This window comes from Kogia breviceps, chromosome 3, assembly GCF_026419965.1.
Source record: "Kogia breviceps isolate mKogBre1 chromosome 3, mKogBre1 haplotype 1, whole genome shotgun sequence".
Taxonomy (NCBI): domain Eukaryota; kingdom Metazoa; phylum Chordata; class Mammalia; order Artiodactyla; family Physeteridae; genus Kogia; species Kogia breviceps.
The window spans coordinates 15,909,999-15,936,349 of record NC_081312.1 but is presented as its reverse complement, the minus strand read 5'-3'; the positions used below and the strand labels follow the sequence as shown (position 1 = coordinate 15,936,349).

The 26,351-nt window shown below is 37.1% G+C and overlaps 1 protein-coding gene across 19 annotated transcripts in view; it reads right to left on the bottom strand.

Annotated features, from left to right (window-relative positions):
- GALC (galactosylceramidase) overlaps window positions 1-26,351 on the bottom strand; it is a 72,563-nt gene that overhangs the window by 3,838 nt on the left and 42,374 nt on the right. For 5 of the 19 annotated variants that reach the window (XR_009334524.2, XR_010839444.1, XR_010839450.1 and 2 more), the window contains 8 exons: window positions 24,833-24,922; window positions 24,027-24,113; window positions 20,674-20,824; window positions 19,262-19,442; window positions 15,026-15,189; window positions 13,546-13,622; window positions 7,530-7,914; window positions 4,313-5,325 (listed from right to left, as the gene is read on the bottom strand). Coding sequence is in view for 7 of the 19 variants with exons in the window: in XM_059057001.2 (XP_058912984.1) it covers window positions 7,768-7,914; window positions 13,546-13,622; window positions 15,026-15,189; window positions 19,262-19,442; window positions 20,674-20,824; window positions 24,027-24,113; window positions 24,833-24,922 (897 nt within the window). In the remaining 12 variants the exon portion in view is untranslated. Of the gene's footprint in view, window positions 1-4,312; window positions 7,915-13,545; window positions 13,623-15,025; window positions 15,190-19,261; window positions 19,443-20,673; window positions 20,825-24,026; window positions 24,114-24,832; window positions 24,923-26,351 lie in introns of those variants that run through there. The other 14 variants (XR_010839439.1, XR_010839440.1, XR_010839447.1 and 11 more) reach the window with 9 other exon arrangements.

Here is a 26,351-nt window from a genome sequence, read left to right as displayed (position 1 = left end):
GGCTACTCTGGATCTGCCCTGACAAAGTTCTAAAAGCTCCAAAAGAATCAAACTGTCAGAGCTGAAAGGAGAAATAGAAAACACAATTGTATTCAGAGACTTTAACACTCCTCTCTCAATAATTGATAGAACAAGTGGACAGAAAATCAATAAGGACATAGACTTCTTAAACAACACTATCAACCAACATGTCTTAATATTTTAAAACATTACAGTCATACACTGCAGAATCTGCATTCTTTTTCAAGGGAACATCAACTAAGATAAATTGGGTCATAAAACAAGTTGATATATATTTAAAATAATTGGAATCAAACAGAATATTCTCTGACCAAAGCATATTCTCTAACATAATGAAGTTAAATATCAATAATAAAAAAGAAATCTAAAACATCCTCAAATAATTGGAAATTAACCACCATGCTTCTAATTAACACAAAGGTCAAAAACCACAAGGGAAATTAGAAAACATTTTGAACTGAATGAAAATAAAAACATGACATATCAAAATATGGGAGATCCAGTTACATGAGTGGTTAGAGAAAATTTTAGTATTAAATGCCTATATCTAAGAAAAAGAAGATCCAAAATCAAAAATATAAGCTGACATCTTAAGATGCTAGAAAAAGAGAAAATTAAACCCAAACTAAGCTGAAGAAAATAAATAACAAAGGTACAAGCAGCAATCAATAAAATAGAAAATAAAGAAACCTAAGGAAAAAAATCTAAGAAACCAAACTCTGGTTCTTTGAAAGGTAAATTTACAAAACTCTAACTATATTAATAAATATAAAAAGAGAAAAAGCACAAAGCGGCCATATCAGGAATGTCTTACAGACAATAAAAAGGAAATACTGTAAACCAGTTTATGCCAATAGACAATTTACATAAAATGGACAAATTCCTTGAAAAACACAAATTGCCAAAACTGACATAAGAAATTTAAAAATTGGAGAACCCTGTTTCTGTTATAGATTCTCAGTCCCACCTCCTCTTCTTTGACCTGCTTTGTGATACTGGAGCTGGGGCCTGTAAACACTTCTCTTTTGCCAGAGAGCAAGGAGGGTACCGCAGGGACATTCAGAGGAAAGGAGCTTTCATCCTTGAGACCATGTGCTTTTCTTCTTCCTGCTCCTGTGGTGTGGGGCTGATAGCAGCCCTGGGGACACCCTGTGATGCACCCCTTCCAGTGAGGGCTGGGACAGCCAGTACTTACCCTCCAGTAGTTTTCACCAACACTCCAAGAGCTTTCCCAGAAAGTTTCACCAGCACCACAAAAGGTAACTTTCTAGAGTTTCAGCAGCATCCCAGGAGGCAGTTTCCCAGTGAGTCTCAAATACAGCCCAGAAGGCAGTTTCCTGCTTGCCAGACCCAGTGCTCACCATCCCAGCAAACTCCTATGCCATCCACAGTGCCACAGCCGTACCACCTCCAATGAGATCTGAATCCTGGCCTTGCAAGGAAGCCCTCTTCCAAATGTGTTCCTTCCTTGAGCACTTTGACCCAGTCAAGGAAGTGGCTGGTCTCTACGTCTGCCATTTCTGTATTCTTTAGGTGTCTCTTTACTCCTTAGTAGTTAATCCTGTTACTAGTTAGTAACTCTTTACGTTAAGTTTTTCCTAGTGTAGCTTCTGCCTCCTGACTGGACCCTGACTGATACAACTGATGAATTCCATCTAAGATTTAAGAAACTCACAAACTCTTTCAAAAAATAAAGAAGAGGAGGGAACACTTCCCAACTGATTTTATAAGGCATCATCCTGTAACCAAAACCAGACAAAGACATTATATGAAAAAAAAAAAAAAAAAAAAACTAAACCAATATTCCACATAAACATAGACACAAAAACCCTTAACCAAATACCCAGAAATCAAATTCACTACTATATAAACAGGGTAATAAACCCCAGTTGGTCATGCTATATCTCAGGAATGCAAAGTTGTTTTAATACATAAAGATCAAATATGTGACATGCCACCTTAATAAAATAAAGGAGAAAAATCATGCTATTAGGTATAGGAAAAGCATTTAATAAATTAAATCTCTATTCATAATAAAATTCTCAGCACACTGTAAATAGAAGGTAACTTTCCTTAGACAAAGGGAATCTACAAAAAAGAAACTCTACAGCTAACATCACACTCAATGACAAAAGACACTTTTCTCCTAATATCAGGAATAAGGCGAGGACACTTCTTCCCTGCCTTGTACTGGAAGTCCTAACCAGCGCAATAAGACAAGAACATCAGAAATAAAGTAGACATACTGCAAATGATAGGGACAGAGTAAAGGGACAAACTAGGTAATTAAATAGTTAATCCCATTAGGGTATTGTAAGTGGAAAAAAAAAAAAGTATGGGAGGCCCCTGTAAGTTAATGATCACTCAAGAAAGCAGGTTTACTTAACCACAAAACCAAGCAGGCCTGCCTAGCAGCAAAACCATGTGACAAAAGCACAAGACATGCCCCCAAACAATAAAACAATGGTGGCATGAGACCCACATCTTGCCCAGTGAGCTCAGTAAGTTAATGATCCCTAGGACATGCTCTCTGCACACATAAAAACCAATAATTTATGGAAAGGTGCTCATTGTACAGAGACCTGAAATAATTTTTACAGTACTGGCTTGACCATGTAAGGACAAAAAAACTCCCCTGCCCAGCCTGGAGGAGAAGCTGATGATGAAAGCATGATGTCTACTCAAGAATGAAGAAGAAAGTGGTCTTTTCCCCTCCCCAGTTTTCCTTTGATTATAAAGCTGTAGCCCACCAAGTTCTCGGGCACAGCATCCTCTTGCCCGCCCACTTGTAAGCCTTGCAAGCTTCCTATTCTAATAAATCACTTATCTATCACTTTGCCTCTCACTGAATTCTTTCTGCACTGAGACATAAAGGACTGGGCTCTTCAGGGCCCCCCGAAACAACACCTATATGTTTCAGAAAGGAAGAAGTAAAACTATCTGTATTCACAGATGATATTATTGCATATGCAGAAAATTCTAAGGATTTTTTTTTAATGCTACTAAAATAAGTGAATTTAGAAATGCAGTAGGACTGCAGGCTGACAAAAAAATATCAACTGTATTTCTATATATGCAAAACAAAGAACTGAAAAATAAAATGAGAAAACACCATTTACAATAGCATCAAAAAATAAAAGATTTAAGGATAAATCTAATAAAATATGTGTAAGACCTGTACACTGAAAACTACAGAAATTGTTGAGAGATATTATAGAAAGCCTAAAAACATGGAGATGGAACATGCTCATGGATTGAAGGGTCAATATTATTAAAATATCCATTCTCCCCATCTGTACTTTCAGTGTGATCCCAATCAAAATTCCAAAAAGGCCTTTGCAGAAATGAGTCTAAAATTTATGGAAGTGTAAAGGACCTAAATTATCCAAAACAATTCTGAAGAACAAAGTTGGGGGATTTAAACTGAGTTCAAAATTTACTATAAAGCTACAGTAATGAAGACAATGTGGTATTTGCCTAAGGACAGACACACAGATCAGTAGAACAGAAGAGAAGAGTTTATTATTGGTTGTACACATATATGGTCAATTGATTTTTGACAAAGGAAGGAAGGTCTTTTCCACAAATGATGCTGGAAAAATTGAATATCCATATAGGAACAAATGAACCTCAATCCTCACCTCTCATCATGTACAAAAATAATGCAAAGTGGATCACAGACCTGAATGTAAAAGCTAAATATATTCCACTTCTAGAAGACAAAAGAGAAAATCCTTGTGAACTTGGAGCATACAAAGATTTCTTAGGACACCAAAAAACACCTACCATAAAAGGAAAACATGATAAATTGGACTTTCAAATTAAAATTTTGTACTCCTCAAAAGATACAGACTTAGAGAAAATTGAGAAAATACGTATCTGATTTAAAAGAAAAATTGCACCTGGAATATATAAAGAGTTCTTACAACTCAATAATAAGACAGAGAACCACATTTTTTTAATGAGCAAAAGATATGAACAAACATTTCACCAAAAAAATATATGAATGAGAAATAAGTCCTTGAAAAGATGCCCAGCAGCTAATACACCTACTACAAACTCACAAGAAAGGTTAAAATTGGAAAGAATAACAATAGGAAGCATTGTCAAGAATGTAGAGCAACAGAAACTCTCAAACATTTCTAATGGGAGTGTAAAATCATACAATTATTTTGGAAAACAGTTTTGATAGTTTCGTATAAAGTTAAACATACACTTCCCCAAAAGATCAAGCAATTTCACTCCTTGGTATTTACCCAGAAAAAATGAAAACATATGTCCACACAAAGACTTGTATACAAATGTTCACAACAGCTTTATTTGTAATACCAAAAACTGGGGGACAAATTGTGGTATACCCTTTCAATGGAATACTCTTTGAAATTAGGAGCAAACCTTTGATATACACAGCACATAAATCTCAAACACTTTATGCTGAGTAAAAGAAACCATTCATAAAAGGGTACAAAGTATATGATGCCACTTTTATAATGTTTTGGAACAAAGAAAACTTATCAACAGTAATAGAAATCAGATTGATGGTTGCCTGGGATCGGGGTGGGGATGAGGGGAAATGACTGCACAGGTATACAAGAGACCTTTCTGGAGTGATAGAAATGTTCAATATCTTGGTTTTATCCATTTATCAAGACTCACTGAACTGTAAACTTAAAATGGGAACATTTTATTGTATGTAAGTTATACTTCAATAAAGTTAATTTTTAAAAATATGTAGGGACCTAAACTGGAAATCACTTAGACTTCGTTTTAATGTTAAAATTTTCTCTGTAATCTGATTTACTCTAATATTTAGCTTCTTGTCTCCAATAGTAATACAAAACTTCATGTCAGTTTAGCCTACATTAAATCACTACAAATTCCAAAATTGTAGAATTAGTTCAATAGTTTTAAACTTTCATTATAAAAAATTCCAGAATTTACTTTCTCCACATGAATAGTTGATTTGCTTCTAGGAGGTACACTAATTATTAGATATAAATTATACTGCATGAGAAATATGCTCACCTATACTTAAATATATTTGTACTTTAACAAAAGAAATGCTTCTAACCACACAAAATATTAGAGGATGATCCAATTCTATAAACTAGATAGATGTTCCTTTTTTTCCAGGCATGAGGAGATAAAAGTATTCATTGGTTATTTTAGTTTGTCACCAGTGCCACAAGAGAAGACAGACAATGAAAGGCACAATGAAATGAAATGCAAGAAATTGCTACAATTTTACCTTTGGACCCACTCACAGCATTGTCTACATAGGGTTTTCTTCCTCCTTCCAGTCACCTGGGAAAATGATCACAGAGAATTATAAGGGTCACGAGACTAAAAGTCAGACCCAAGAGGTTAAAAACTGCAGATAACCCAATTAATCTGCTAATATTTATTACTGTAGAAATAGCTTTAGAGGTAGTTCATTAACGGGGCATTTTTCAAATCATCCCACTCCTTATATATCTATAATTCAAAAGCATCATCTTAAAAAGGAAAAGAAAAAATACTTTTTAGAGCATAAGCATAACATGTTGAAGTGGTTTTCAAAAAGCAGAATTTCCAAATTTCACAATTTGTATGGAAACACAAAGACCCTGAATAGCCAAACCAGTCTTGAGAAAGAAAAATGGAGATGGAAGAATCAGGCTCCCCAACTTCAGACTATACTACAAAGCTACAGTAATCAAGACAGAATGGTACTGGCACAAAAACAGAAATATAGATCAATGGAACAGGATAGAAAGCCCAGAGATAAACCCACGCACATACGGTCACCTTATCTTTGATAAAGGAGGCAAGAATATACAAGACAGCCTCTTCATAAATGGTGCTGGGAAAACTGGACAGCAACATGTAAACGAATGAAATTAGAACACTCCCTAACACCATACACAACAATAAACTCAAAATGGATTAAAGACCTAAATGTAACGCCAGACACTATCAAACTCTTAGAGGAAAACATATGCAGAACACTGTATGACATAAATCACAGCAAGATCCTTTTTGACCCACCTCCTAGAGTAATGGAAATAAAAACAAAATAAAGAAATGGGACCTAATGAAACTTAAAAGCTTTTGCCCAGCAAAGGAAACCATAAACGAGACCAAAAGACAACTCTCAGAATGGGAGAAAATATTTGCAAATGAAGCAAGTGACAAAGGAGTAATCTCCAAAATATACACGCATATCATGCAGCTCAATATCAATAAAAACAAACAACTCAATTCAAAAATGGGCAGAAGAACTAAACAAACATTTCTCCAAAGAAGATATACAGATTGCCAACAAACACATGAAAGAATGCTCAACATCATTAATCATTAGAGAAATGCAAATTAAAACTACATTGAGATATCATCTCACACTGGTCAGAATGGCCATCATCAAAATATCTACAAACAATAAATGCTGGAGAGGGTGTGGAGAAAAGGGAACCCTCTTGCACTGTTGGTGGGAATGTAAATTGGTGCAGCCACTATGGAGAACAGTATGGAGGTTCCTTAAAAAACTACAAATAGAACTACCATACCACCCAGCAATCCCACTACTGGGCATATACTCTGTGAAAACCATAATTCAAAAAGAGTCATGTACCACAATGTTCATTGCAGCTCTATTTACAATAGCCAGGACATGGAAGCAACCTAAGTGTCCATCAACAGATGAATGGATAAAGAAGATGTGGCACATATATACAATGGAATATTACTCAGCCATAAAAAGGAACAAAATTGAGTTATTTGTAGTGAGGTGGATGGACCTAGAGTCTGTCATACAGAGTGAAGTAAATCAGAAAGAGAAAAACAAATACCATATGCTAACACATATATATGGAATCTAAAAAAAAAAAAAAAATGGTCATGAAGAACCTAGGGGCAAGATGGGAATAAAGACGCAGACCTACTACAGAATGGATTTGAGGATATGGGGAGGGGGAAGGTAAGCTGGAACAAAGTGAGAGAGTGGCATGGACATATACACACTACCAAATGTAAAACAGATAGCTAGTGGGAAGCAGCCGCATAGCACAGGGAGATCAGCTCAGTGCTTTGTGACCACCTAGAGGGGTGGGATAGGGAGGGTGGGAAGGAGGGAGACGCAAGAGGGAAGAGATATGGGGATATATGTATATGTACAGCTGATTCACTTTGTTATAAAGCCGAAACTGACACACCATTGTAAAGCAATTATACTCCAATAAAGACGTTTAAAAAAATTTTTTTAAATAAAAATAAAAAGGTAATACGAACAACAACAAAAAAAAGTGGTATTTCCAGTGTTCTTCAACTTCCTGTTACAGCAGCATTACTCACGACGAGGACACCATCTCACTAGATACACAGTCAGCATGAATAGATACATCACAGTGATGATCAAGTCCTTGTCATCTGCATGATCACATGCAAATAAGATGACGAGAGCTACCTCAGCATTAACACAAGGCTTCTAGGTCTGAACACCCAAACCACTCTGCATGACAGGACCAACGTACCTAGTGTCCTATCTATGGGACGTATCAGGTCATATTAAAGATTCATCTGTTTCCCCTTGGAATTCTAAAAAAGAAATCTTCAAGATGATGAAGCAAAAATATATTTTTCTCCTCATTTACTCTCCATTATTTATAGCTTCCAAAAGGCTCCTATATTGATCCATCAAAACCAGAAATGGCTCTGAACCAAAACCAAAAAGAAAGAAAATCCAGAGAGTGTTCTATGGCACTGTGAGTATTAGTGTATGGCTTCCACACGAAAGTTGTCAAACTGTGCAAATTCAAAGGAGTGAGTTCCAATCGCAGCCCAGCCATTCTTCGGGAAGTTCACAGGGACGTTTTTCCAGAGAGGCTTACCATTCAGCGTGCCAGAAGAGAAATAACCCTGGAGTGGGGAGAAACACATCCCTTAAAGACACGTGAAACTGATCCTCTGAAGTCTGTTTCTTAATGGATGCTCCACCTACTTAGTGCAATAAATATCCTTCTCACTTAAGATTTACCACAGCAAAATGATTCCACAAGTTTGCACAAAAGTCTGAAATACAGAAAAAGTTTTCTCAAAGGAAATTCTTATCTATTTATATAAACAGTTTCCAAGGTACAAGAATACCTCAATATTTCCTTGTACTCCACCAAAATGCTGTAAAACCTGTAGAAATGTAACACTTTTCATAACATTACAATAAAATTTTAGATAAAAGTTCACTAAAATAAAAAAACATTTGTCATTTACACGTAGTGGCATGTACACGCATTGTACTGACAGCTTACAACCACCAGCTCTTCAGACAGGACTGCTAGGGTCAAATGTTTTATTTATTTATTTACTTATTTTAAAGGCTTTTCTTTTTTATTTATTCATTCATTCATTTATTTGGTTGCACCAGGTGTTAGTTGTGGCTCACCTGCTCCTTAGTTGCAGCTCGCCAGCTCCTTAGTTGTGGCATGCAAACTCTTAGTTGCAGCATGCATGTGGAATCCAGTTCCCTGACCAGGGATCAAAGCCAGGCCCCCTGCGCTGGGAGTGCAGTCTTAACCTTGCACCACCAGGGAAGTCCCTCAAAATGTTTATTTAAGGTCTTCATTAAGGAGCCTCAGCCCAGCTGGGAGAGGAGTAATTAACCTTCATTTTATTGTTTTATCCTCATGTACAGAATACCACTTCAAAATTATATCAAGAGCCTACCCTTAAGTTAGAAACAGTAACCATCAGTTAAACTGATGACTGGGGAGAGGCGGGGGGTTGAGTGGATGGAAGAAGAGAAATATCCACAGGAACAACTTACTAGTCACTGACAGAGAAAGATAAAAATAATGTCCTCCTCAGACAGCTGCCATTCCTACTTAGCTAAGTGTCTGGCACACAGCTCTTATTATCATTATTACAGCATGCTTATGAGCATATATCCACAGCACACTCATTCCAGCTACATTTAAAACTAGCTAATTTCAAAGGGTGAAGAGCAAAAGATCCAAAGCACTAGGCCAAGAATCAAAATAAAATCTGCTCTTAAGTCATAAAATTATAATGGAATGGGCCTTCATTTACTTATTTTATTTTATGGATGGAGACATGGTGACTTAATGAAACTAAAAATCAAAGTCACAGATTTACCAGCAACGCTAGGACTTGAATTTGAGTTGCCCAACTCCACATTCAGGGCCACACACATTTCTGTTACTACACACCTGCACAGCTACCTTCAGCTCTAGAAGTGCTTATTGAACATCTTCTGCCACTTAGGGGATAGTGAACATTAACACTGAGCCAAGGAGCTTATGCACACAAATTGTATTAAGCACTAAAGCTCATCCTCCCCTGCCCCTCGGCCCCCAGGTGTCAGCCAACCTATCCTCTGGCAGCGCGTCACACGGGCCAGTCACAGCAGTGCCCTGTGCTCAGACTTCCCACCACTCAGCTCTCAGCTCAAACATCACCCACTTCAAGAGGCCTTCCCTGACTTCTCTATCTAGAGAATCTGGCAGGGAAGCTTCTTTATCTCATTATCTCACTTTTCCTTCATAATTTTATTTATTTGGAGCAGGAGTGAGCCAACCATGGCCCACAGGCCAGCCACCTATTTTTATAAATTAAATGTTATTGGAACACAACCACCTCCATTATCTACCTATAGTCTACGGCTCCTTTCTCACTACAAAAGCAGAGCTGAACAACTGCAACATACACCATAGGGCTCACAAGGCCTAAAATATTTACTCTTTGGCTCTTTAAAGAAAAAAATAAGTTTAATAATCCCTATCCTAGAAGAATACAGGCTCTGAAAGAGCTGGAACCTTGTCTGTCTTGTTTCCTGCTGTATCCCCAGTACTTAGAACAGTGCATGTAACAGATGCTTAATAAAAATGTGTCGAATGAAAAATAAAAAACATTTAACTCTAAAACAACCTACAGAGCTTACCTCCATTTTTACAGATAAGGAAACAGAGACTCAAAAACGTGAAATAACTTGCTGGAAGTCTCAGCATATATCAGGAAGGAAATATGAATGCTGATGTGTCTGGTTCCCCACACACCTACTCCTAAGAATATTAACTTGACTCAGTAAAGTGCTCACCACATACTGGGTACTGTACCAAACTTTCATATATATATATTTACACATGATACCATTCAATCTGCATAGGCTGTGTCTTCATGAGATTAGGATGGTAAAACAGAAGCGGAGCAACATAAAATATCTGCAAGTGACTATTAATAGACTTCACAGTTTATCATTCTAACTCTCACGCAACAGTGCTTAAGATAAAGCATCTGATGTGTGCTGAGAAGAATTCAAAAATGGCCAATTTCAAAACCATAAAATCCTCATATTAGCAGTAATATGGAAAATGAACATCATAAAAGATGTTGTTTTATTTTTCATTTATGCAACAAATATTTATATGCCAAATGTTGCTTAAGTCACTGGGAATTTAGGATGAACAAGAAAAACAAGGTCCCTGCTCTTATACAGCTTATATTCTAGTAGGAGACACACAAACACACACGATACCTAAGAGCTAAGCGATGATAAGTGGCATGTGAAGAATTAGAGCAGGTGGATGTGACGATGGGTGCCTCAGAGACCGCTCTGGATTATGTGCACAGAGTTGAGATGCAAGCAGGTAGCAGAATGCCCAGAGTTGGTGGAGCAAGAAATAATGGGGTCAGGGGTGGAGCAGGTGTAGTCAGCAATATCCCCGTCCATCCCAGTAGCAAGACCGGAGCTAATTTCTAAACATAGTAAATCACATTATATAAAAGACACACCAGAAGAAAACAGCTGAAATAGCTCAAAGTGGCTGTGTCAGAGGAGCAGAACACAGAATGGGGTGAGGCGGCAGGAACAGCAGTGAGGAAGGAGGCAGGTGTTTTCGATAAGCCCTTTTTTTAAAACATGTATGCAAAATATCTAATAAAATTAAGGAAACTTACCTTTTAAAATCCTATTCAAAATTTCAAAAAAATCATAAAATTACTAAAAATAAGCCTAACAAGTAATGTGGAAGAACTACACAAATAAAACTGAAGGGCATAGTGGGAGAGCTTAATAAATGGTGAGATGCAGCATGTTCTTGTTACCATGTTCTTGAATGGGGAAACATACTATTCTTTTTTTTAGAAAAAAAGTCTTTTTATTGAATTTGTTACAATATTGCTTCTATCTTATGTTTTGGTCTTTTGGCCACAAGGCATGTGGGACCCCAGCTCCCCAAACAGGGATAGAACCCACACCCCCAACATTGGAAGGCGAAGTCTTAACCACTGGACCGCCAGGGAAGTCCCTGGAAACGCATTATTCTAAAATAATATATTATTTTTGCCCAAATTGATGTATAAATTCAGTGAAATACTAGCAGCATTTTTCATGGAATTGAAAAGATGTTTTAAAAATTCAAATAGAAGAGTAAATATACTATTGAAATAGCAAAGGTAATTTTAAAAAAGAAATAATGAGGAACTTGCCACATGGATATAACGAGGATATATGGATATAAGGAGGATATCCACTCATTCATTCTACAAGGGCTCTTGCTCTGACTGTGTGTGCACCAGGCACTATTCTAGGTGCCAGAGAGCCAGCAGTGAATAAAACAGACGCCTGTCATTAACGGAGCTTGGTTTTAGCGAACGGAGCTTGGTTTTAGCGAACGGAGCAGGACAAACACACAGCGATCAACAGAACATGTAAGATGTCAGGAGGTTAACAAGAGCTTCAGAGAAAAACTAAGGAAGGGAAGAGGGGCAGAGGGTGAGATGGGGTGCTCTCTTATATAAGGTGGTCAGGAAGGAATCTGAAGGAAGGGAGTAAACCATGTAACCAAAGATTTTAGAAAGTAAATACAATTTAAGGTGTGATATTGGATAATAACAAACAAAGCAATTAAACAGAAAAAAAAGCTCAGAAATAAGCCTATGTATACATGATGATTTGTTATGTCGAAAACATGGCTTTTAAATCATGGGCAAAAGGACAGTCTATGTAATAAATATGACGGCTATCCACTGTTTTTAAAAAATTATGTTGGGCTCTTCTCCTTATGAACCACAAATACATTCTAGATGGATTAAAGACTTAAACATTTAAAAAAATCCTAAACTTTGTTTGGTTTTGGGGAAAAAATGTTCCTGACCTTGAGAATGGGGAAGGCCTTCTTAAATAAAACATAAAGGCAATGAAAAAAAGTGAAATATATGACAGTGGCAAAATTTAAAACTTCTATTCACGAAACATACCATAAGCAAATTGAAATACATGTGACAGAATAGAAGCAAATATTTGTGACATATATAACAGACAACAAGTTACCACCCAGAATATATAATAAATTCATACAAATCCATCAGAAAAAGACAACACAATAGGAAAATGAGGAAAGAGTGTGAATGGGTAACTTCAGAGAACAAAAAACACAAATAGCCAATAAACATAGTAAGATGTGCAACCTCCCTAATTATCAAGGAAATAAAAATCATGTCTAATAATTTGAAAAAAACCTTTAAAATCAGTAATATCAAATATTATTATAACTGCTATAAAAATTGATATAGTTTAGCTAGCAATAGGGGCAGGATCTGTTAAAATTTAAAATCCAATTCCAAGACCTAATATCTGCCTAAATAAATAACAGCGCATGTGTAGCCCCAAGAGGCACATAAAAGATGCCTCCCCTCTATCTGCAGGTAAGCCAGCCCTTACTGCCTCAGTTCACTGCAAAAGGGAAGAACTAGGAACGAGGTTATGCCCATCAAGTGTGGTTATAGTTATATAAACTGTGTTACACCCAAACTGGATTTTCAGTACATATTGTTACTGCCAGAAAAATTAGTACTGTCACTTTTGGTGGTTGAGTAAGAGAAGAGAACAAGTTCAAAAAGTTATTTGAATTCCATTTTTTATCTCTATTGTAACCTAAACAAAATTACTGACAGGACTGTCTTAGCAGAGAGCAGTATATTATACAGAAGAATTTCTCTACACAGCATTCCTTGGAAGCATGTCAATCAATAACTCAGGATCAACCAATAATTTTGACAAATATTTTTAGATTTCCATGATACTACAGTCAATCTGGTATCATCTCTGACAAAGAGTCATGGAAACTAACTTCTAAAAAAGTGTGCTTATAGCTGAAAACCAAATCATTCTTAACCATCAAAAAATAAATGTATGTGACTTTGCTTATACCTATTAGCTCCAATAAGAATCTCGGTTTAAGAAAACTTGAAAAAAAAATAGTTCAATTATTGACTCTGCCAATTACTCCTGAGTTTAAAAAAAAAAAAAAAAAAAAATACTGGGGGTGATAAAGGCAGCTGCTGATGGTTCCCGGGTGGGTTTACCCAGACACACGCTATCGTCCCAGGGATCGGTGGTTTGCTGGTATCATGGCAGACGCTCTGCCTATTTTCCACTATTTATCATACTTTCCCCCTTTGATAACAGAAAACGTTAGAAAAGCACAAGAAAAGAATATTTTTACCTCTGGCGTTCTGATCAGCAATACTTACATTAATAGTTAAAGTGAGTGTATACCATTTTTTTGCTGTAACGTCAGCATGTCCTGAAGTATATATGATCCATCCAGCTGTAACACAAAGAGATTATCCCAGTTGATGTATTTGTAAAATCTAAACCACATTAACTCAGTGGGGGTTCTTAGGCGCATTTGTATGTAGTAAAGTCAGCCTTAATAAAGATCGACATTTCCATACCTACAACTGATTTAAAACAAAACATCCTTCATTCAGGCATCCATCCAGCATGCAGAGAGATCCTACTCTGAGCCACATGTGGGCTCACAAGAGAACAAAAAAAATAAACTTACAAACCAAGCACGGTACAATGACGCATTAGCGTGTATAGTTCAGGTCTGCATGTACACCTGACTGGGTTGAATATGGAGGATAAGGAGGAATAGTCAAAACCTACCATAAGATTTCCAGCTAGTGTACCTGGCTACGTGGTAATAGCATTCGCTGAAAATTAGAGAGAAAATAATAAGCTAATTTTTAATATATTATATTTGAATAACTGAGACAAAGCCAGGATGAGATGTCCAATGAGCATTTTAAGACACAGAGCAGTGGGGACTGAAGTCAGAGATTTAAATCCCTAGTTCCAATTCTGCCACTACCTCATTTTGAGACCTTGGGTAAAGCAATTAACCTCTCTGCCACTCTCCTTTAGATTGGAAAATGCAAGGTACCGTCCAGATCAGTCATGCTATGATTATGCAATTCCTATTCCAATGTCCTCATTACCCACTCCCTCTTTCATTTTTATTTTATTATTGGAGCCCTTTTCACCTTAGGAAGAGACAAAGGGAACAAACTATAGGATAGAAGATTTTTTATTAATGCAGGACAGAAGTCAAGAGACTATGAATCAAGAAGAGTCACCACCAGTAAGGTCTAGTTTCAACAGTGCTGTGTGTACCCAAACCAAAGTGAAGTGGATGGAATTCAACTTGAACGGATTCTAAGCACCTATTCTGGATAAAATACTATTCTACATAAGTCAAGGACTGTTAAGATGAATGAGAAAAGTCCAGCTGTTTTCAAGTTATTGACTAAATTAGGAAATAAGAATTCTCCATCTTAAGCAAATCAATCCTTCCTTTTGTATTTCCATAAGCACACCAGCAACATTCTTATAGTCTTGCTTTTATTTATAGTGTTTCCTGAGTATTCTCTCCCTACTACTACCACCACACCCCAATCTCTGGTAATCCTACTCTGACAGCCTAGCTCAACTCTACAACACCTGAAAAGCTTTGCACAGTTTTCTCTTTCACTGAGCTGCCTCTGTCTGTACTAATTAACACTATAATTTTGAACCGTTTGGCATTTGCTTACACATGTTGAATCTCTTCTCAATTAGATGTTCAAATACGATGAGGCATAAAGCTCCTTCATTACTCCCATAAGTAACAGACAGATGTAGCAACATATCACATAGTAACCATGTGCTATAGAAGAAGCCACTTACCTAGATCACCTGTAACTCTGTAGGTTCCATTTGCAAAAATCCAGAAGAAAACTCCCCTGGCACTTCTAATCAAAACACCACCTTTATTCACTCTTCCAGCAATGAACACACCTCCCTTCTCAGGGGTCTCTAAGTACACATCACACTTTACAGTCAAATTGGACCTGCAAAATCAAAGTGTTAGTGCTTTTAATTATGTCATTTCAAATGTAGCACAAATGGCTCATTTCACAGTCACATGCTTCCAAACTTCTAATCAAGGTATGTGATTTGCTAAGTCCACATTTATACCAGGGATGGGCTTCACTGATGATGGTTTCAAGTATTACATGACGGAAGTCAAGTTATTTCATTGCCTCTTTTAATGACTTACTATTGGAAAATAATATTTACTGTTTTCAAGCTTCTTAAGAATATATTTCCTATCTTTCTATCATAAAATAACTTCTCATTCTAAGAATATAAGAAGAAGCCATGTTTTCTAGGAATATGTAAAAGATAAGTTTCCACATTATTCTGAACAACAAGGTTTATTACATTTCCATCAGCAAGAGAAGCAGTGGAGACTATTATTATTATTAGGAGCCTCTGGGAGAACAAAAGCTGCTTTGAAGCTAATTTTTACATTTAACCCTAACAAGACACAGTCAACTCTACGTTGACTCTACAGTAGGGCTTTTCACACTTGAGCAGTATTGAAATCACCCTGGAGGAATTATTCAGTTCAGTCTGCAGGCCCCACCCCTCAGGGTCCGATTCAGTAGGTCTAGGGTGGGCCCCTTGAGTGTGCATGTCTAACAAACTGCCAGGTGATGCTGATGCCTCTGGTCCAGGCCCTCACTTGGAGGACCATTTTCCCCTACAGAGTACCTAAGTCTGTGCAGAGGCAGTAAAATCCTGGTTTTGGTATCACTGACAGGAGATCGAAGGACGAGAAAGGTTCGGCCAACCAGGAACTACCAGAGCTTTAACAATGAGATCTCCTCCAGGCTTCCTTTTACAAATGCTACTGGATTCCTTCTGCAATGATATAACCACCCCAATCCAATACGACCTCTGAAAATAATTCCCCTCCCACTCAAATTCTAAGTGCAAATGGAAAAGAATTAGAAAGCTCGCACACAGTCAAGTAATAAAGCAAGCAATTTATCTAAAATAAAACTAAGAATGCCAAGAAATATATTTTGAAAATGGGGAGAAACTGGATCCAGAATTATGTGACTTTTACATTTCTCAGAGTTTCCTGTCAGTGAATTTTGCACAGTGAAATTTTACTTTGTAAAGGAAAACATAAAAAAGAAGCACCGGGACTTCCCTGGTGGTCCAGTGGGTAGGACTCTGAGCTCCCAATGCAGGGAGCCTGGGTTCAATCCCTGGTCAGGGAACTAGATCCTGCATGCATGCTGCAACTAAGAGTCCGCATGCTGCAACCAAGATCCTTCGTGCCGCGACTAACACCCAGCGCAGCCACAAAATAAATACTAAATGAATAAATATTTTTTAAAAACAGAAGCACCTACAGCAGGTACACAACAATCAGGAAAATCTACATTTAATCATTGAATCAAAGCTGGGCTACTTTATGGGAAAATCAAATGCTAAGTAACTAAAGCCCAGTCTCTCTTGTATGTCCTCCCACAGCAGAGGGAGTTTTTCTCTCTGTAGATTATCACCAGCATGATACCACCAAGGATCAGCCTTGTTCCTTACATCACCTACCTCCCTGCTGGCTCATCAGAAGTTTGAAAGTGCTACAGATCCTGTCAGCACAAAAATCTTATTTTACTTAGAGTTAGAGTGAGAGAAGATCAAATGTTTTCCTTTTATACATCACAGTCCAGAATAAGTGATTCTTGCATCACAACTTACAGGCAATTTTACAGATAATAAAACAGAATAGAAGTTTGGTTTAGTCTTCCACAGCCATAATCTCTTGGAAGTGCTGAGAGAACAAAAACCAGCCAATATAATTAAGGAAATTTGATCAAAAGGATGCAGAATTCAGGTCTGTGCAGCGAAAGATAATTTTGTGATTGTCCTCAGATCCCAACCAAAGCTTACTAACAAGATGGAAGTCTTTAATAGCTTTGGTAAAGTCTACCATTTATAGTCAAATTACTGTGTTGACACTTAACTAAATCTAAATATGAGAGAAGGTCTGTCATAAACACAGTTCTAAGAACTGATGGCACTGTGCGCACAGAGCCGATTTCCTAGAATAGCACTATGGATAAACTCCACTAACTTACTCTTTCCTACTCTCAGGAAGAAGACAATAATTAAAACAAGGCTGTGAGGTATAGTCCAAGAGCATGGGCTACAGCACCAAACAGACCTGGCCTCTTGCTCTGGTTCTGAAATTTAAAAGTATGGGATCTTGAACAAATCTTACCCCGAAGCCTCAGTTTCCCAGTCTATAAGGTAAAGAGGATGCTACCTTTGCCAAAAGGTAGCTATGGGAAGCTCATACCAGTGTTTAGTGTTACCCAGGTTTCATTCCCTCCTTTCCCTGCAATAAATGAGCATCACAGCCAGAGAACAGAAATGAACATGGGATATGTGTACATCTCTAAACAGATCTGGCTCCCTTGAATCCAGGATAGGATAATGGGAAATAACACAAAATAAACGGATGAGACCAAATTTTAAAAGATCTTGGAAGTCAGGCAAAGAAGTGCAGATCTGGTTCTGTAGCAGGAAAGAGTCACTACATATTCTTGAGCAGTGAAAGAACACGATGAAAGTAGGGCTTAAGAAAGACAAAAACAGTCCTTTCTTGACGTACATAATTGCCATTTCCTGGTTCTTTTTCTTTCAGAATATGTCACTCTTTCCTTCTCTCCCCACTTTCCCCCATCCTCCTCTTCTCCACCTCCTTACACACTGCAATAGTAAAGATTGAGTATTGCTATTTAAATACTGCAAAACCTTCAAAGTTATGAAGAGTTTTGTTGAATCTGTAGATGGTGCTCTACATCATCTCTCTACTGCAATGAAAGAGTCTCTCAGTTTTTCTGGAGTCCCAGCCAGAAACAATAGATCTGGGGTTCAGAGAGAGCCCTATGTAGTGTTCATGAGCGTGGGGGATATGAGTTGTCACAGAAACTTAAACACAGCCACCTGTCTTACTGTAAGACCATTAGTAACAAATGACAGAATCACAAACCCCGCTGACATGACCAGAATGTCCAGATAAAGTGTCTGGTACAGAGATGTTGGCATAAACAGTATTTCTGTTGTATAAAAAGATAAGCCATTGAAGTTACTCTAAATTAGGCAAGTATTCATTACTCTATCCCCAATAACTCTCCAAGGAGCTGTAAGGGTTCTAGAAACTCTGGATAGGAGTTTCTTAAGACTTACTATCTGAGCTTGGGACTAGAATTGGGACTTACAGCAGGGATTAAGGCAATACAGAAAGGATAGAGACTTTCTGCAGCATTCTACAGATAAACAATTCAAAGCTCTTTTCCAAATTATCTTCCCTTCCCTGCCCAATTTCCAAGCTACAGATATGGCTATTTGGTGACTTGACATTAATAGTTAACTATCACTAAGACTGAAATGTTTGTGTTTTATGTTTCACAGTAGCATTATACTAGTTAAAAAGAAAAAACAGAAAAGAAACACCTAAAACAGTTATAATTAGTCAGTACATTGGAATTCCATAACTGACTTCTCAGTTTTGCCTTGGCCATTATATTCTGAGTGAAGAATAAATACATCTTCTCTCTTTATCAAATGCCTAAATAAAAGAGCGGAATTCTCTAGCCAACTAAAAGCTGATTTGCTTTTTACTGTTGCCATCTACTGTCACCTGGTAAATAGATTTTCCACAAAAGGTAAAACAATGTAATTCAAGTATGAATCCAGCAGGTGGCAACACCACTTCAACAAATCAACTAGCAAAAATAAAAACAAAAACAACATGCAAATCACAAAGTCTGCTTATAAATAAATTTTAAATTATAACTGGGTCCAAAAGTCCTCAATTTTTTTATTAAAATCAATCTGATCCTGTAACAATTACTATTAAATTGGGCAAATCTGAGGGAAGGACACTTAGGCAATAAAACAATTGGCTGGTTTATGGCCACCGTGATATTCAACAATTATAACACAACTATTACGCTCTTGGACAGGAGAACTGTTGAAAAGTCCTGGCTTCAGAATGTACCTGACAACATTACAAGGTTACTTCAGCCAGATCTACATAAGGATGTCAATTTTACATACCATTTGTAATCTCCTATAATACTGATGGTGTTGAATGCATCAGCAGCCCAAGTAATGGGTCTTTGATTGAGAACCTGGCGCAGTGTGAAGCGATGCTCTCCAGGGTCTTCAATATTCATAAAGTATTCAAATACACCTGTCTGATCAGCAAAATTCGGAGCTTCACTAAAAAATGGGTAATCTGTTCAGAACACAATAAATTCTTTGTTTAGTATCAAATCTTACAGAATCTCTCCTCTCTGATATTTTCTGGTACACTTTGATATACTTTTGAAAAGTTTTAAACAAGTAAATGATACTTATAAACAGTCAACGTTTAGGGTTTAGGTTACTAAAGAGCTATTGACCTTTTTTTTTTTTTTTTTTGCGGTACGCGGGCCTCTCACTGCTGTGGCCTCTCCCTTTGCGGAGCACAGGCTCTGGACGCGCAGGCTCAGCGGCCATGGTTCACGAGCCCAGCTGCTCCGAAGCACGTGGGATCCTCCCGGACCGGGACACGAACCCGTGTCCCCTGCATCAGCAGGCGGACTCTCAACCACGGCGCCACCAGGGAAGCCCCATATTGACTTTTATATCATCTTTATTAAGCATCAATGTGATCAGTTTGACCTACAGACTTTACATACTTAATCCATGCAACTGCATAAGAGGAAAGATCATGAGTTCTGGAATAAGCAGACCTGGTTCGGATTCTAGCTCAGTCGGTTCCCCAGGCAAGTTGCTTAATGGCCCTGACTTAACAAGTTTTCAGCTTCTCAAAGGTACGAAAGCAGTATGCATTCAGTAGAAACTGTACCTCAACTTCTGAATTTTTATCAGGACGCCCTCCTGCGATGCCGGGTAGTGGCAGCAAGCTGCAGTGAGCCACACCCCCATCAGCCATGCAATCACGAGGGTGAACAACAGATACACTCAGAACCGTTCTGTACCCAGACAACCACTTTGCTTTTCACTTTCAGTACAGTCTTCAATAAACAACATGACATATGCCACACCTTATTAGGCTTCGTGTTAGATGATTTTGCCCAACTGTAGGCTCACGTATAAGTGTTCTGAGCACATGTAAAGTAGGTTACACTGAGTTATGAGGTTTGGTATTTTTGACTTAGGATATTTTCAACTTACGATGGGTTTATCAGGACCTAACCCCACCGTAAGTTGAGTAAGGTCTGTATAACTTTCATTCCAACAATAACCTCTACATTTTTTCTGGCACTGAAAATTATAGGACCCTCAAGTTGTGATTTATCTTGAAGTAACACAAAAATTAGTTCCCGTTTACCACATAGAGATGAAGAGCTAAATTAATGTAGTTCTCACAACCACTCCATCAGGTACCCGTTTGACAGGTAGATATCTATCCACTACTGCTGAAATTGGAAACCAAGTTAAGTTTTAGTACAAAAACTTACCGACATTGAAGTCATCCTTATAGACACAGGGAAAGGGCTGGGACTTCGGAGGCAGCAGGTAACTGCCTTTGCTGCCGGTGGTGAGCGTGGTGAGTGTGAACAGCTCGTCCTCTTGCAGTTCCAGTGTGAAGCTGCCACCGCTGTCTAAGAGCTGAGAAAGAAACGATGCTGTGTTCAAGCCAAGTGCTTTGACTCATCTCATTTGGGTCAAATAGCTTTTTTAAAAATAAGCTTAAAGGATACCATAAACAAGACCAAAAGACAACCCTCAGAATGGGAGAAAATAGTTGCAAATGAAGCAACTGACAAAGGATTAATCTCCAAAATTTATAAGCAACTCATGCAGCTCAATAACAAAAACACAAACAACCCAATCCAAAAATGGGCTGAAGACCTAAATAGACATTTCTCCAAAGAAGATATACAGATTGCCAACAAACACATGAAAGAATGCTCAACATCATTAATCATTAGAGAAATGCAAATCAAAACTACAATGAGATATCATCTCACACTGGTCAGAATGGCCATCATCAAAAAATCTACAAACAATAAATGCTGGAGAGGGTGTGGAGAAAAGGGAACCCTCTTGCACTGTTGGTGGGAATGTAAATTGATACAGCCACTATGGAGAACAGTATGGAGGTTCCTTAAAAAACCACAAATAGAACTACCATACGACCCCGCAATCCCACTACTGGACATAAACCTGAGAAAACCATAATTCAAAAAGAGTCATGTACCAAAATGTTCATTGCAGCTCTATTTACAATAGCCAGGACATGGAAGCAACCTAAGTGTCCATCGACAAATGAATGGATAAAGAAGATGTGGCACATATATACAATGGACTATTACTCAGCCATAAAAAGAAATGAAACTGAGTTATTTGCAGTGAGGAGGATAGACCTAGAGTCTGTCATACAGAGTGAAGTAAGTCAGAAGGAGAAAAACAGATACCATATGCTAACACATATATATGGAATCTAAGAAAAAAACAAAAATGTCATGAAGAGACTAGGGGTAGGACGGGAATAAAACACAGACCTACTAGAGCATGGACTTGAGGATATGGGGAGGGGGAAGGGTAAGCTGGGACAAAGTGAGAGTGGCATGGACATATATACACTACCAAACATAGGGTGGATAGCTAGTGGGAAGCAGCCGCATGGTATAGGGAGATCAGCTAGGTGGTTTGTGACCACCTAGAGGGGTGGGATAGGGAGGGTGGGAGGGAGGGAGACAGAAGAAGGAAGAGATATGGGAACATATGCATATGTATAACTGATTCACTTTGTTGTAAAGCAGAAACTAACACACCATTGTAAAGCAATCATACTCCAATAAAGATGTTAAAAAAAAAATAAGCTTAAGATAAGCCAAACTCATTTCTTTTAGAATTTCCTAACTACTTGTGAAGGACACACTCAATATCAAGGCCCTTGGAATCTTTTTTCTTAAGTTATTTATAAGACTTAATACAATTAAACATTCTAGAAAGGATATTGAAAGAATTTCTTTTCACAGAAGGAAGAAGGACTAGATGATCCCCAAATCTTTTTCCATTACTCTGTCTTTTCCATTAGACTGTACTATCCTTAAAGCCTGTGTACAATTCAATACATGTAACTAAGAGATCTGCTTATTTATATTTTAGGACTTTGCTAAGGTAGAAAAATCCAGAAAATCTTATTGTTGACTCAGCTGTTAAACAGAGAAAACGTTTACTATATAAAAAACGTCCTACTCATTACATGTTCAATACGTATTTCAATTAACAAATTACACTTATGTCACATTTATGACCTTGGCATATAAAGCCATAATCTCTTCATCTATAAAATGAGGGGAAGAAAACATACTTCATAGGGCTATTGTGAGGATTAAATGAGAAAATGTTTATAAAGTTCTAAGCTCAGTGAGTGACCTATGAGAAACCTTCCCTACATCATAGGTGTCCTATGGTAAAAGCAGGCCTCTGAAGTCCTTTGCATAATTGATACAGGCACTAAACATTATGTCCACTTTATGAAATCTGAGTAGCTCTTTTTTTCTACTTTATATTAGAGGTTTATATCATACCTTTGCTTTAATAAATTGTTGGTCAGATCTATGAAATATCTAATACCATATTCTGGCTTAGGAAGAACTCCAAAATATATTATTTTTCCTATGGGGAAAATCAGTTTTATTATGCTCTTTCTAGCAATGTGTTGTGCAAAAATTAGAGACCATTCCTTTTTTCAAATTTAATATACAAAAAAAAAAAATTAATATACAATGGGCGTTCAATTATTGATACTGATTAGTTGAGTCACAGAACTTTAATAATTACCATAAAAAGTAGCAGATTTGTGTTAGTTAGGTGAAGTGATGTGTTTGCATGGGCCAATTCATTCTTTGAAACTTTTACTCATGAGAAACCACCATTTGCTAAGCTCTACACTAGGCACCTGGGACAAAAAGGTATATAAGGCTGGGACCCAATCCTCAAGGCATCCAGTGTAGTGGGGAAAGTGTTTACTAGGTAAGTACATATCCCTAGGTGGCTATGACCTAAGACTGGTGGGGAAGGCTTCAGAGGAATCAACACTTGGGCTGAGTCTTGAAGGATGACAAAGATATGAACAGAAGGCATTCTAGGACGCAGAAAAAGCATGTGCAAAAGTCACAGAAGTAATTAGCTTGGCATGCCATACTCTGAAAAATGCAAGATGTTCAGTCAGTTTAGTAGAACATGCATCTAGAAAGGAAAGCAGTCTTTTACCTCATGAGGTGATAACGTGGGTCACATGCCACACACTAAGGAATGTGAACTTATAGGAAAAATCACTAAGGTATTTGAGCAGAGACTGACAAAAATCAGATCCGCATTTAGATGCATCATTCTGGTGGTAGGGTGATGGGTGGCGGGGAGACTAAAAAAACAAGAGATAGTTTCCGAAATCCGAGAGAGACATAATGAGGAACTGAAACAAGCAGTAGCCGACGGAATGGAAAATAAGGAATGGGTAGGAGAAATATGTGGGTGATATTGTCTATACTTGATCACTGATGGTATACAAAGGGTGAGTGGGAATGACAGTCTCAAATGAGACTCAAATTTCTGAACTGAGCAAACAAGTGATGGTTGGTACCATTCACCAAGACAAACTAAATACCAAGAACGAACACATCTACCAAACCATTCTGCCTTGAAGAGGACTTCTATTTTAAAAAATGGGGGGCAAACTTTACCTCTATTATGCTTCAGCCATAAAATCAGTTATGAAATTAAAAATTAATTCATTAATCAAATTTCTGTTCCCTTTACTGTTGCAATGCTCACACTATAGGAATTTATTTAAAACTACCCATAGAGAATCCAGTTGTTTGAAAAGAAATCTCTCCGATGGTTTTCCAAGTTTGGTATACCACACCTGCAGCTCTGGTATTTCACTCTAAGGAGAAACACAAGGAAAGCATAGTTGAGTGATTCATCATCTCCTCTTTGAGGATTTCTGAAATCTGCACCAGCAAGAATGAACCAATGACAACGTGCATTCTACTTCTATTTACAGAAAGATCCACCTCAAATCTTAAATAGTAAACATTTTGAAAGTAGGAAGACATTATTCAAGCAAATACTTTATTTCCTAAAAATACTGCAGATTTTTGGCAAATGTTCAAAAGGATTTTAGTGTCTTTGCTTCAAAAATACTCATTATTATACCTATGTAAAAAGCTTTTTAAGAACTTTCTGGCATTAAAAAACAATTCTTACACGATTAGTAGAAAGAGCACTGTATTTCTGTATTCAAATCTAACAACAGGTAGAAATAAGAATCTTTTGTCTCTTTTTTTTGTACAGAGTACTGTAAAGATCAATGTTTGAAAGTTCCCTCCACTGCACAAATGATGCTCTACCAAAAAGAACAACTTTCTTGCAAGTGACCTTTGTTAGGATTCTTCAAAACCACAAAGAGCATCACCTCCTAGTGGCTTCTGTATGTTTGACTAAAACTAGTCAGCAGACATAGGACACCAAGGCATTTACCCATTCATATGCAAACTCTTAATCACTTGTAATGCAAGACTTCACTTAAGAACTGCTAGCCCGTGATAAAATATATAAATTCTCAAATCAAAATCAAAATAAAAGTTCCACTTATTTACTTACAAAAGAACCCTTAAGAATGAAGGTAGCAAATTGTTGTGAAACATTGAAATAGGGAAGAAGTGGCCGTATACACATGGAATGTTTATGACTCTGAGTAGAAAAAAAAAAAAAATCATGTAAGTTATCTGAATGATATACAAGCCATTTTGGGGGGAAAAAACTAAACATTTAATGCCTATAGATTAACAGAAATGACACATAACAGGTGACAAATAGTTTATTTCAAACTTTTAAAGACCTTTTTCTTAAAAACCTTTATTGAATGTCTATTGTGTATGCCTAGTCAAAGTAAAACTCAATGGCATTTTGACCGAATCAAATTTTGAATTCCAGTCATTTGATGGCACACAGATTAATTTTTATGTTCTGTTTTCCATGTAATATACATCAAAAAAAAGTATATCTTGGGACATTTTCACTGATAAGGCACCTCACCTATATATAACCTTCAAATACACAACTGAGCTCAGCTAAATACATATAACAAATCTCACTGCCAGCATCATTTTTTTCAAAATAATCACTACAATGAGCTGGGATCAAAAGAAGTCTGAGGCATCATCCCTACCTTAGGGGATTCAACAATCACAGAGGATATAAGGTTCTGGGAAAGGCTTTGTGGGAAAATTTTAAATTACAATTATAGTTAGAGATTTCAATACCTTTTCTTAATAACTGATATACCACTAGACAGAAGATCAACAAAGACACAGGTGATTTGAACAACACTACCAAGTAACTTGCCTGGACTGACATCTATAGATCACTTCATCCAGCAATTGCAGAATGCATATTCCTTTCAAGTACACAGGGAACATTTACCAAAGTACACCATATTCTTAGCCATAAAAGAAGTCTCCATAAATTCAAAAAGATTCAAGTCACAGAAAGTCTGTTCTCTGACCACAATAAAACTAAATCAGAAATGAATAACAAAAATATCTGGAAAAATTCCAAAATATTTAGAAACTAAATAACAAATTTCTAAATAATTCATGCCTCAAAGAAAGAAATTAAAATAAAAGGTGAAATTAGAAAGAATTTTGAGCTGTATGAAAAGCAAAACAGAACACATCAGGATTTGTGGGATGCCACTAAAAGAGCAGTTAGAAAAAAATGTATAGCACTGAGCACCTAGATTAAAAACGAAGAAAGGATTTGAGACTTTAGCTTAAGACACTAGGAAAAGAAGAGCAAATTAAAACCAAAGTAAGCTAGGTTATGTATGGGATTAAGAGATACGAACTACTGTGTATAAAATAGATAAGTAGCAAGAATATACTGTACAGCATAGGAAAATACAGACATTATTTTTTAATAATTTTAAAGGGAGCATAATCTATAAAAATACTGAATCACTATGCTGTGCATCTGAAGCTAATATAATATTGTAAATTGACTACATTTCAATTAAAAAATTTAATTAAATTTAAAAAAAAACGAAGTAAGCAGAGGAAAGAAAATAATAGAGATGAAGGGATAAATCAAACAAAAATCAGAAAAACAAGAGAGAATAATT